The 14,084-nt window shown below is 35.5% G+C and overlaps 1 protein-coding gene across 4 annotated transcripts in view; it reads left to right on the top strand.

The window, feature by feature from the left end:
- The first annotated feature begins 673 nt into the window (after positions 1 to 673).
- Positions 674 to 14,084, top strand: part of LOC308669028 (uncharacterized protein) — a 36,306-nt gene continuing 22,895 nt past the window's right edge. For all 4 annotated transcript variants that reach the window (XR_014026648.1, XM_081329469.1, XM_081329468.1 and 1 more), the window contains exons 1-3: positions 674 to 1,341; positions 2,318 to 2,362; positions 12,143 to 12,223. Coding sequence is in view for 3 of the 4 variants with exons in the window: in XM_081329469.1 (XP_081185595.1) it covers positions 12,173 to 12,223 (51 nt within the window). In the remaining variant the exon portion in view is untranslated. The remainder of the gene's footprint in view (positions 1,342 to 2,317; positions 2,363 to 12,142; positions 12,224 to 14,084) is intronic.

Raw genomic sequence — 14,084 nt, 5'->3', positions numbered from 1 at the left:
GCCCTGAAGGGGCCAGGTGAGTGTGCCCGGGGTGGGCGTGGCCTACTGGGTGGGCATGGCTAGAGTGCGTATGGCCTACTGGGTGGGCATGGCCAGCTCTACATCGTTCGCATCAAGGGTGCGTATGGGGGCCTGGGTAGGAGTGGGACAGATCTGAGGGTCTCTGGCAGAAGGGAGGGTCTCTGGGCCACGGCCAAGGCAGTGGGGGCCGTTCCCTCACTGTTTCCAGGTTGGCTTCACGGGCCGCATGAAACCACTTTGCGGGCCGGATCCAGCCCCCGGGCCTTGTGTTTGACATGTCTGTTATATGAGATCCACACATATCCACACTAGTTTTGTGCTTTTCGAAAAGCAATTTCTTTCTTTTACTTGGAAGAACACTAGACCCATTTTTCTTCTGTTAAAAAAAAAGACTGGCCTGCCAGACAGTTTAAAGTGAGAAAAAGAGGTAAATTGTACTAGTTGTTGATTTTTCCACCTGTGAATCCAATATAGGCTTTCCGCTGCTTCTGCTGATATATTTTCACGTGGTCTTATTTTTTTACAATTTTTGTTTGTTGGATAAAGAGTACATTCTAAAATCATTTTGCTTACTTCTTTGAATGTTTCCAGGGAATGACTTGTCACCAGCATTAACATTTCCTTGAGCACTACTAATTTGAGTTATGTAAGATTTGGGGTCCATTTCTTTTAGCTATGTGGTAGAGGTTATAGCTACCATAGAACAACTTGGGTGAAATGGGAAGGAGATGACCTAGTGTCCCTCACAATTTTTCCAGCATGCTAGTTACTAAGTTTCTTTCTAAATACAGATTAAACCATTTTCTGGAAGTCTGCTAAAGTTTTATCCAAAATAGTCCAGCTAGCCAGAAATCAGGGTGAAGGGGGCATGGGATGAAGTGGGAAGCAGATCAAGAGCCCTGGGAATTTGTTATTCAAGCAACCTGAAAGGTGCTTAATTCTCAACAAAATCCTTCCATGAACTACCTAGCCTTTTATGCCCCAAGCCCTGGAGCACATTTAAGTCTTCAACACTTCACAAAAGGCCGGCAGATTGAGGCTAATCTAATCTCTGGTTTTCCAGAAAGCAGGTAGTGTGGCAGAAAATGGATGCTTCCTAGGCCCCATTGAAAAACACAGTGAAATTTGTAATAAAACTCTGGTATTATTCAGCTATTTTTTTCTGCTAAATTTAGTTATGCTATTTACATCAGAGCTTCAATATTTGCTTTGTGTTTTCCATCTCTAGTGTTTGCTGCTAAATCTTTACTTTTCTCGACTCCAACTGGAATCAAGCCACTCCAGCAAGTTAAAAGCTTTCCAAACAACAGGGTGAAAAAAGTAAGTATATTTTAAAAATCTATTTATGACCTTTTTATTTTTGAATGCTGAGTTTTGCTTTAGGAAATTTGTAGTTTTCAGTAACAAAACAGTTGTGAAATTGTTTTTCGACTACTTAATTCAGTTTCATACAATGAGCAGCTTTCTTTAATCTGGTTCCTTCTAATATATTGAGTCTGTTAGGTCCCTGCTTAGAGAAAGCTGCAATAAAGGATGAATGAAGATTGCTATCACAAAATGTTTCTTGTGAAAAAGACCCAGTGAGTCATTTGCTCTTGACTTTAGTACTCCATATTTATATATCTCTGAAATGCCATCTGTTGCAACTAATTTGTAGTAGAGTGATGGTATCATCTAAACCAGGGGTAGGCAATCTTGGCTCTTTTATGACTTGTGGACTTCAATACCCAGAATTCCTGAACCAGCCACTCTGACTCAGGAATTCTGGGAGTTGAAACCCACGAGTCATAAAAGGGCCAAGGTTGCCTACCCCTGATCTAAACTGAAGCCAATTTTGTATAGTATATAGTTTTGTATAGTATATAGTTTTTAAAATAACTTATGCTGAAAGATACATGACTACGTTTCTGAGTAAGAAATGGTGAAAGGGAATAATATACACTGTTCAGTTTTATTTAATTTTGTTAGCACAAGTAGGCCTATCCCACTATAAAGTTTTAATTAACATTACAAACAGCTCAAATGGAGAAATGAGTAGACAAAACAGTGTTTTCTTTTTTAACTGATCTGTAGGCAAAATAGAATATAGGGGATATTCTCATTTGGGCTTTGCACAGGTTGCCAGCGCAAGGCCATAATAGCAGTAATTAGTGTAGAAGTTTAAGAGCCCAATAAATAAATATGGATATGGGTTATATTTTCATTATTAAATAGGATATATTTATCACTTGCCCAACTCTAACACCAATTGCTTCATTTTTATGAAGGGATTATTCAAATTCATTTTTCATTTTAGGAAGCCAGTCATGATAATACAAATCTTCAGGACCACTGTGCTAAGGTATTGCATTTTTTTTAAAAAAATAAATTGATTCTAGAATGTAATGTCAGACTTTATCTTCGGTATGTGCATTTGTTTCACCTAGTAAAATCTGGTTTGTGTAGGTAAGGGATTTTAGACCACATTAACTTTGTTAATGTTTTTTGGGTAAGCGATTTACTTTGTGATTTGTTTGGATAAGTGATTTCTTTTGTTCTTTTTTGTTCACATTATATAAAGTAAAACAAATCTGTATCTCACCGAAGGATTCCATCAATTTCTCCTGAATTATTTTCTGACAGCATAGCAAACTCAGGATTGGCTGGTATTTATAGCCAAAGAATATGAGCTCTTTTCAAAAAAGTTGATCTGTGAATCTATATTTAGCATTATATCTATGCTAAGTGAAGAGTGAAGTTATGTTGAGGAAAACTGAACAGGAAAAAGACAATAATACACCTGTATAAATTGGATTTATATGCAAAAATAATTATAAGCAGTCATGATTAGTAGGTTACAATGAAAAAGGACAAACCACCATGATTAATGTGTTTGCAAATAATTGGAAAAATAAAAAGTGATCACAAAAAAGAGGAGGGACTTTAAGAAATATGACAGAGCCTGAAATGGTTACTAAGGTACATTTATATACTGTTGCTGAATATGACACAGAGAGTTAATAAATTAATTACAGTTAATAAACTGTATCATAAAATGGATGCAAAATTTAAGAGCTGTAATTTACGATGAACCAATGGAAACAGCTATGGAAAAAAAATCACTTAAATTTACTCCAAGCTACAATTTAAAAGTTGTTGGAAGTTGGTCAACATATAAATTTTAATTACCGAAACAATAATTATTAATAAAAATAATAACAGAGCCACTCAGGATTATTCTGTGAGTGAGATGGGCAGTTTTTGCATTTGATAGATATAACAATAGCATATTGTGGGACTTTGACACAATTTAATTCTTTTTTAATATTTGTATTTATTTGTATTTTATTGTTGTTAGCTGCCCTGAGTCCTTTGGGAGATAGGGCAGCATACAAGTCTAATAATAATAATAATAATAATAATAATAATAATAATAATAATAATAATAATAATAATAATAATAATAATAATAATAATAATAATAATATATCAATACATATAGAAAATAATAATAATACACCATCAAACATTAACGTTGCCTATTCCAGATTCTTGGGAAGGACTCGATAGGTGAATAAAAATGCCAAATTCAGTCTGAACATCTGGCTGACTGTGCGATGAACCATAATACAGATATAAAATATTCTATCGATGGTATATACCTCAATCTACAGTTGCCAGGATAGATAAAGCACATAACAACAAGCACTGGAAATGCCATAAGAAAGAAGGACCATGAGGTTGAAGGCTCGTTCTCTGAGCTTGTGGGTTGATTTCCAAATGTTTTGTTACTAAGCTAGGTAACATCTTCAGCGGAGTTCAGCTTGATTAATGTGTTGATTATTAAAGTTCAGTTTATATCTTCAGCAGAGATATAAACAGAAGGACATTGACACTGACATCCCCTAAACTCTGCTGCAGATGTTACCTAGCCTGATAACAAAATGTTTGGAAATCAACCCATAAGTTCGAACAACGAATCTTCACCCCTCATCCTACATCCGAACTCAGATATTCACCACTCTTGCAAAGAAAGAACATGTTATCGCATGTAGCGTTCATACAAAAAAACCCTCAAAACTGTTAGAAATAAGTGAATCAAAAGAATCCATTGAACTGAAACCACAGATATTTCTACTAGGCATAATTCCAGAAAAACTAAGTGAAAAATACTGCAATTTACTACGATACATGTTGATCATAGCAAGAATAAACCTAGCACAATATTGGAAAAAAGATACATTGCCTACAATATCATTCTGGGAGACTAAAATTGTATAATATATCCATAAAGGAAGTTTAAGAAAATTCAGGCAAAAATGGCTCCCATTCATATACTGTATCACAGAGCAAGGCAAATTTAAATATCTGGAATATCCTTTTTAGAACTTAAATAGAAACAAACAACAATCCCTAATATTTGATGCAAAATTCAAATAATTTAATTATGACCAATAGTGGGGATACAGATGGAAGAGAAAGGGGGATATAATGTATGGTTTATAATACTGCAATATATTTTTGTTTTTTTACAATTTAAATATGGTAGATTTTTCTTATCATCTTGCTTTTTTCTTCTTTTTTCTATTTCTTTCACATTGCAGTATTTGCTTTAAAAAATACTCTTTGTATTTCAACACTTTAATAATCAACCCATTAAAACAGATGAAGAAGATTGGATCATCTGTTTCATTCCTGGTTCAGTAGTTTTGGAGCATTGTGATAGGTTTTAAGTTACATTGGAAAGAAATTAACAATACTTTTTCCTTCCTCGTAGCTATTCAGTTGCATGTAAGGCCAAGGTAAGATTTGAGAAAGCTACCCTTAGCCTCTGATCAGGCCAAAAGAAGGGTATGCACCAGAGAAAGATTCTTTAAGCACTCCTTCAATTTGATTGGCTTTAAGCCAGTTATGAAAGAGTTTCATGGCTGAATTGGAAAAAAAAAGCTCATTGATGCTATCTGCATGACTTGGGGAGCACAGCTACAGAGCCTTAAGTTCCACCTTTTTTGCATCCACCCTAGACCTGGTGCTTATAAGCATGTAGCCTATGAATTATGAGTAGTTAATAGATTGTTAAACGACTATTCAATTAATATAATGCCTTGCAGACTTAATTTTTCATAATTTGTCTATTCCAAAGTTTTTCAAAGTGGCCCATATCGACCCCCATGGGTCGATGGGACTATCCATGGTTGTTGTTCTTGTTATTATTCAAAGTAATATTAGTTAAAGTGCCATTTGTTAAATTATTTTCATATAATATTTGGGAGTCACTGAACAATCTGAAACTTCATGAAGAGGTTGATGAGCTGAAGTTGGGCACCCCTGGCCCTAATCCTTTTGACAAATGTATCTAATCTATCTACATGTGGCAAGCACTTTTTATGTCAATATATAGGGACATCAGTCTGAGGTGACCCGATGAACTCTCATCATTCAGAATGATACCAAAATGCTTTACTTTGGGTTGGAAAGCAAAATCTTTTCAGAATATGCCTTGGAAATTTTCCTGTAGATGCCTTCTAGTTGACATCTGTAATTGTTCCCCGAAGGAGGGAGGATTAGTGGAGATGTCACCAAACCGTTAGGAGGCCCTTCTTGCCTTTCATCCCGCCCCAGTCAAAGGTAGGCCACATGGACCTATGTTTGCCTGGCCTAAAATAAATATATCTTGGCTGAATCCTTATTACTGTGAGGCAGAGTGAATCAAGGGAAATTGTTCACATATATGTGAGAGAAATAAAATGGAGGAATGAAAAAGCACCTTTTCATACATTTGAATAGCCACTGTTTTTTGGGACTAAAATCGAATGCATTTCAGGTTATCATTTGTGAGGTAAACTCCTCAAACTAATCGACGCACTGGTGGAAATAATTAAGAGAAATGAGGCATTTTTTAATGATCCCTTTATATGTTCATCTACCAAGATTAACAACTTTAGTTATTTTTTTCAGAACTAATGATAATTAACCTACTATACTTACAGAGTTCGAACATAGTTGATTTATTTTCTTTTGTATAAGTAACTTTAAATAGCAGAGCAGATAATAGAAAATGGATAAAAATGCAAACTAAAGATCATAGTTCCACATATTTCATATTGTAAGCTACCATAGTTATATACAGTATTTCAATAATATTTCATAATTGTAGAAAGAAGCAAGTTAGCAGGGGGGGTTTACTTTGGAAAGGAAATGGGATGAGAAGGGAAATGACAAAAAAAATGCCTGATAAACACACATATCCAACATCCTTTTTTCAGAATTAAGGCACTTTTTTAAAAAAGCCATACATTTTTAAGATTGTTTAATGACTATTTTGTTATAATTTGCTATATCTTGTCTCTTGGTATAGCTTTTCCCAACCTATTTTTCTGTAGAGCCTTTGAGACTAGAAATCCAGTATAACCCAGTTTATCAATTGGCTCCAATACAACTGGATATTTTACCAGAATAGATCAGAGTTTGAAGCATAACAATGTGTTTCCAGTAGCATCCAGTCAATATTTATAGTTATCTCAATCTTGATGTGTTTCTGAATTTGTTAATATTAATCTGGGATATGCTGTAGAGATATACAGTTTGATAGTGATGGTGGAGAAGGATTCAATTAGCTAAAAAGGATTCTAAGCTAAAACTAGCTTAGAAAATAATCCCAGCTTTGCTATAAGAATAATTAACTATGTAGACAAGTCAATTATTAGTGCAAACACTCAAATTTTAGTTTACAAATGTTACTCCCAAAAGAGAATATTTGGTTCCTTGTATGATAAGCATTTCTCAGGAATGCAAGAAAGTTATTGAATTAGACTAACAAGTTTCAAAATGAAATATAAATGTAAATTTGAGTTAGATTATGAGATTCATCATCCCAGTCTATGAGTTTAATGTGGACAGACGATACATTAGGTCTAATTCAGGTATCTGTGCAGAATCTTGACAACTTTTAAAAATTTATTTTATAGTGCTTGTATGACAAAGTGATAGATGTAAACAAAACTGTATATGGACAAATATTATGTTTTACCTTGTGCTTATTAATATCTTCACTATAATGTAATTCTTAATTGGACTAATGGACAGATTCTAGCAACATTGTGAGATGAAGTTTGTTTTCAATTGACTAGTCTATATCAGATATAGACGTGTGTGTATGTATATGTATGTGTGTACACACAAACACACACGTGCTTACATACATGTGTGCATACTGTATATAAAATTCAAGAGAACCAATGATAAAGGACGTAAATGTTTTCTACACAGTTGCCTTAAGGATATACTGCTTTGTGTGCCATCTGACCTTAGTTGTGAAGGTATCACTAATGATGTGCTAGTTGTCAAGGATGTATCAGCATGCTGCAGCTAACACCAATAGTATCGCTCACTGCAGTGCTGGCACACTTTGACTGCTTAGTGCAAAAATCTGTCACTAAAAAGATTCTGAAGGGATAAGAGACAAACCTGGGAGCATTGTTTATCTTACTGGGGAAATGCAATCCACGTGTGCTCAGAGAACAAGTCTGTTTGAAAAACACCCAATGTGTTTCGAGGTATATTGTGTGATTTGTTTTACTCTGGCAATAAATTGCCTTACTCACTGGCATTTCTTTCATGTTTGTAAGTGAGAATGTTGGGTTAGTGTCAGATTGTGATTTGTATTTGCTGCAATGCATTTTGCAGCCGTGGTAAGGTAGAGATTGGGTTTGGATTTTTCTGAAAGGAAGGAAAAAAGAGTTTCGATCTTGAGCTGATGTGCTTCTTGAGCCTAAACAATCAGGATCTTTATAGGGTGCCAAGGACCAGAGAGACAATAGTCGAATTTCCCACCCCAGAGCCATGTACCTATTCCTGAATCAATCAGATCTGGCAATATTTATTCATGGTTTGGCTCCATTATGATAGTAGAAGGCTGCAGTGTGAGCTATTAAAGAAAAGTAAGAGTATCCAGAAGTTTTGTTGGGTAAAAATTGCAGTAATAAGGCTGCTCACTCACGCATAGTATGGTAATCAAATCACACCTGTGATGAAACTTCATTGGTGTTCAGTTGTCTCCTAGATGGTGTTTTAATCTTTTAAAATAGTTTGGGGTAGGACTATCCTGGGAACTGCCTTTCTTACGAGGAGCCTGTTTAGCTACCTCTTTTTATTTAGAAGGGTGTAGATCATGATTTTTTTTGAAAATATTTTAACAGGGATGTTAACAGTTTATTAATTAGCTTCCACATGTTTACTGTGGCTAACAAACTTCATTCTTCAATGGAAAGATGCGATACAAGCATAGTAAGGATGTTTTTCCATTCTGAAAAAAAGACTGGTAAGATCTTACATGAATATTTTGAGCATTCTCTCTTTCTTCCCCCGGGCCCCACTAGATCACTTTTCTTTCATTGTTTTGCTTTCACCCCATTTTCTTTTTTTAACTATAATTCTTTCTTCCTGCCCCTAAAAAATTCTGGCTGAGGTTTTTTTTTTTACTTATTTAATTCTTTGCTTCAGATTTTCTTCAACTCCAAACTTGGCTTCAGCTTTTTATGTGTTCATGAATTCCACCAAGCACGACTGTGGTTCAATCCAGTCTGAGTTTGATAAATTTCAAAATATGTTCCTCAGTTTAGTGGGGAGCTTCTTCTTTTATTTCTTTTATTTTTCCTGTGCCCCCCAATAGCATCTCTTGCTCTTCCTCAAGCCCCAAATCTCTGCTACTTTTCTGTATCTGATGAAATTATTATTGCTTCGCTGCTCCCATTCTTTGAAACGGTTCTTTAGGGCCTAAGTTTGCAGTTTGCTTTTCATCTTGCCTTTTGTTTCTGGAAACTCAGTTTTGCTCACCAGCTTTTTACACTTATTCTCTCAACCTATTTTCCCACCATTGAGTGTTCCCAAAGACTCTGTTCCTCATTGCTTTGCCAACTTTTTCATCTGTTGGTTTATCATAATCTGAGCCATGGTGGCACAGTGGTTAGAATGCAGTATTTCAGACTAATTCTGCTGACTGCCGACTGCCAGCAGTTCAGCAGTTCGATCCTCACCGGCTCAAGGTTAACTCAACCTTCCATCCTTCCGAGATCAGTAAAATGAGGATCCAGATTATTGGGGGACAATATGCTGACTCTGTAAATTGCTTAGAGAGGACTGTAAACCACAGTGCAGTAGAATATAGGCCTGGATTGAGTATATCCAGAACAAATATGGGACTAAAAAGTTTCATGTAGCATTTGAATAAGTCTTTCCTTCTTTTCTCTTTTTTTTTCCTCTTTTTTTATATATTTTATATTAATAGTGTTTGTAGTTATCCTATATGAGCTAGAGAGTGATAGATTTTAGAGTTTACGGTTGTTAACATATGGTTGTTTATGATTCTTTTTTTTTTGTTTTTTATACCTTGTACTTAGCTCTGGGAAGTCGGGGGGGGGGAGGGGGGAGGGGTAAGGAGGGAGGGATAGGGGAGGGGTAGGGGGGTTTGTTAAAGACAAAATGTATGATAAAACTTTTCAATAAAAAAAAAAGAATATAGGCCTAAGTGCTATTACTATTTTCTTTTCTTTTTTTTTGAAAATACATTGAATACACACTTTGGAGACCCTTTGTCTCAGGTTGTCTTGCTTCCCTTATTAAATGTTGATGTTTCTTAAAAACTGTGAGAATAATTTTCATTTTCTGTTACTGAAATCTTCATTTAGGGGATTTAGAACGTGGGCATCTCATGCTTTGATTGCACCATTCTCAAGTTTCCTTTTGATAGTCTATTCTGCAGATAACATACTTGAGGTCAAGTTTGAGCTGTTACTAGATATTCGCTTTTGGGGATTAGAATCAATAAATCGATGCATTTTGTTTAGTTCTATTTGTAAACTGTGTGTGTGTGTGTGAGAGAGAGAGAGGGAGGGAGAGAGAGAGAAGAAAGAACAGAAATTTATTGTTTACAATGTAAGTGTAAAATAGAAGTGTAAAATACATGTGCCACAGATTCAGGAAGAGTGATATGCTGTCCTCTCTTTGTTCAGCTGGGTTGTGCTTAAACTAAACAACTTGTTGTAACACAGATGTTTGTAGTGGTAGATATTCTGCTTGGGCAAAACCAGGGTGCAGCAACTTTCTGACTTAATAGGAACCTTAAATTGGTGAACCAATGTGTTTGGAAAACTATTTCCAATTAATTTACATTTTGCAAATGTTGCTGCTTTTTTTAACAAAGTAGCTTCCTTCTAGGACTTCCAAATTACAAATTTTAAATTATGAAAATGTGTAAATGGCTTGGATTAAATTAGCTGCACAACTGTAACTTTTGTGCAAGTTTGATACTGATACATTGTCTTAATACCTATTTTTGTGACATTCTCCTGAAACAGAAGCAAGTGTTCACAGGTGTCACTGTGCTGAAATAATGACTCCTCCTGAAATCCTGTTTGGTTTATTCTTCCTTTCTAATGTATGGTTATGTTAGTTTGCCATAGGTTTGCCAAAGGGCTGAAATATCCATTCAGTTGGCCATTGAATGAACTGTATTTACATCCATGTGCGATGGCATCATGAAATAATGGCATTGATTGACAGGTTATAGTCATAAGGTCTAAGAGGAGAATTGAGATGCACTTCATCTCTTTACATAAACGTATGACATGTTTATGAATTCCTTTTATTTCCTTTGTTCCTACTTCTTTGTAATGTCTGCAGTTCTTGAAATATGGGATGTTTCATTCTCAATCCTTGCAAATTTGGCTGTCGTGCACTTCTAAACCATCTTTCCAGAATCCTGAAAACAGAAGAATGGAATTCTGTAGGGATTTTTTTGTTTGTTTGTTTTTGATACTTCCATTTAGCATATTCCCCAGTAACTGGAGCAGTAATATAGCAATAAACTAAAAGTGGGGAATCTGGTACTTTCCAGAGGTTCACAAATACTCTCACTTGTGTTTTTTCTGAGGGTTGTGAATAACTGGGTGGAGCCTTATCTATATATCTCAGAGTCCCAAACCTCTTAGTTGGAAGATCTCAGTTTAGGAAAGTTTGTTTTCAGTAAATCAATATATTTAACTATAGCTTTTATTAATGTTAATAATTTTCCTCAGTGAAAAAGAAAGGCTAGGCTTAATTTTAATCCTATTTTTGCTTCCATTTGTTCTGCATTTTATAAATTAATTTGTGTTGGCGGTAATGAGATAATGATTATTACTAATTTAAAAAATGAGGAATGTATACAATGGTCTGCATTTGCTGATGAATGGACATATTCAGTGGGATCATAAAAAAAACTCCACTTGAAAATATATATTTGAACATTACATTTGTGCAGATCCTGTGTATACATCTCTTCCAAAACCCTTGATAGAAAAGGACCCAGATTGTTGGGGGCAATAAGCTGACTTTGTAATAATGCCGCTTGGGGTGTGTGTGAAAGCCCTAACAAGCAGGCATATACATAGAATGAAGGCTACTGCTAAGCTTGTAAGCCGCCCTGAGTCTTCGGAGAAGGGCGGGATATAAATGTAATAAAAATAAAATAAATAAAATAGTCAGTACCTAGCAGAGTATTCAGTTCCCTTGGTTAAGAGGGAAAGTGGGCTAAACAAGTTTATGTTAATGTTGTTTGAATTTTTAATATTATGGAAACAAATATATGAGGACCCAGATTGTTGGGGGCAATAAGCTGACTTTGTAATAATGCCGCTTGGGGGGGGGAAAGCCCTAATAAGCAGGCATATACATAAAATGAAGGCTATTGCTAAGCACATTGTGCTTTAGATTGTAAGCCGCCCTGAGTCTTCGGAGAAGGGCGGGATATAAATGGGATTAAAATAAAAAAATAAAAAATAAATAAATATATAGGAAACAACTAAATTGATGGAGTGCACCACATTGTATAAACTTATTGTCAAGCAAGAACATCCGATTGACATTTTATCCTAATGCTCATAAAATTACGTAGACTGAATAGCTTTATTTGTGAACAGATTATTCATTTTTTCGACTATTATTTTTCAGCCAAAGGGGTTAAAACAATTTCACCTTTTCATAATGAATTATCTCTTTGCTACTGGGTGAATTGATTTTGTTCTAGTTTTCTGTAAGAGTAAAAAAATAATCATCATTGTCCCCCTACCAATTTTCATGTCAGACTGCAAATCTTTTGTTGTAGTCTGTGGATATTTGTCGGCCACCAACTCCTATGAAACTGAAGATGAAAAGCCAACAGCAAATGGAGCAAATGTTTTCCAAGGTAAGAGGGGGGAAAAAAATCAGGCCTTTCTACCATTTGAAACAACTGGCTTAAGGCTGGTGAATGAGATTGGAACAGCTAACATTTTGCTGCTGTATAAAGTATTGTTTGACCTTTCAGAGCTGCATGAAGGACTTTGAATGCTGAAAATATGTGCAGGGTCGGCTAATAATTATATTATTATATTATACAAATTATTATTTGGGGCATTTTCTTCACTTCTTTCTGCATTAGAATTCTATTTAAATTGGTATTTGAATAATGAAAGGTTTCTGTGGCCTTCTGTTCAGCTATCTAGAATCTAGATAGCCTTTCTATTCCTCTTTAAATTTAGCAATTTTTTTTGTCTTTCAAAGCAGAATTCTTTCCTATCTCAATTTTGCCATGTTTTGACCTCTGATTGATCGCCATCAGTCACATGGCTCAATCACTGACTTCTCATAAAGAATAAAAGGACAGAGGATTTCTGAGGCAAGATTTTGTTCATTTTACCTCAAGATATTCTCCAGGTTAATGTGTGAATATAGTTGCTGCCTGAGATTATTCATATAAGACTTCAGTATTTGAAAGGCTAGGATAAAGCCATATTAGAACATAAATGTTAGAAAGTTTTACTAATAAGACATGTCAAAACTACATAATATGTTTTTAATAACTAAGTTAACAACAGAAACTGAGAAGAAATAATTTAGGAATGTAGTTCTTTCAAATACACAGCAAACATTCCAGATACTCTTTGAAAACATTCTTGCTGAAGTTCTAACAATAGAAATAGTAGAAAAGTTAAATTGCTTATAGCTAAATGGGGTGGTTCTTCACATAGGCACTTAATGAACTATATGTAGATAACTGTACATAAGAATAAGACATAGCCTGCAAGGCAGATTATATGATAAATTATGCAACATTTTCACCCTCATTCAGTGGTTCTAATTATTGACATCACTTTATGTATACAAGTAGTTCTCAACATATAGCTTTAGTGGAGCCTGTCCAGTAAAGCAGCATATTGTAAGGTTCATTAAGGGAACCAATGGTTTGCTATACAGGTGGTCCTCAACTTATGACCATAACTGAGCCCAACATTTATATAATGATGATGATGAAGAAGAAGAAGATGATGATGATGTTGTTGGAAGGGACCTTGGAGGTCATTTAGTCCAACCCCCTGCTCAGGCAGGAAACCCTATACCATTTCAGACAAAATGGCTGTCCAGTCTCTTTTTAAAAACTTCCAGTGTTGGAGTATTCACAAATTCTGGAGGCAGGTTGTTCCACTGATTAATTGTCCTCACTGTCAGGAAATTTCTCCTTAGTTCTAGGTTGCTTCTCTCTTTGGTTAGTTTCCATCCATTGCTTCTTGTCCTGCCTTCAGGCAACCCCTGAGATATTGGAACACTGCTAACATCTCACCCCTCGTCTTTCTCTTCATTAAACTAGACATACCCAATTCCAGCAACCGTTCCTTAGGTGTTTTGGCCTACAGTCCCCTAATCATCTTTGTTACTCTTCTCTGTACTCTTTCTAGAGTCTCAACATCTTTTTTACATTGGGGTGACCAAAACTGGATGCAGTATTCCAAGTGTGGCCTTACCAAGGCATTGTAAAGTGGGGTAAACACTTCATGTGTTGCTAAGTGAGACATTTTGTCAAGTGAGTTTTGCCCCATTCTATGACCTTTCTTGCCACAGTTGTTAAATGAATCACTAGTTGTTCAGTTAGTACCAAGGTTGTTAAGTGAATCTGGCTTCCCCATTGACTTTGCTTGTCAGAAGGTCACAAAAGTTGATCACATGATCCCAGGTCACTGCAACTGTCATAAATACATTCCAGTTGCCAAGCATCTGAACTTTGAGCCTTA

Source organism: Vipera berus (genome assembly GCF_964194415.1).
Source record: "Vipera berus genome assembly, chromosome: 1".
NCBI classification, from domain to species: Eukaryota; Metazoa; Chordata; class Lepidosauria; order Squamata; family Viperidae; genus Vipera; species Vipera berus.
Note: the sequence above shows the minus strand (reverse complement) of the source record. Positions and strands in the feature narration are given on the sequence as shown.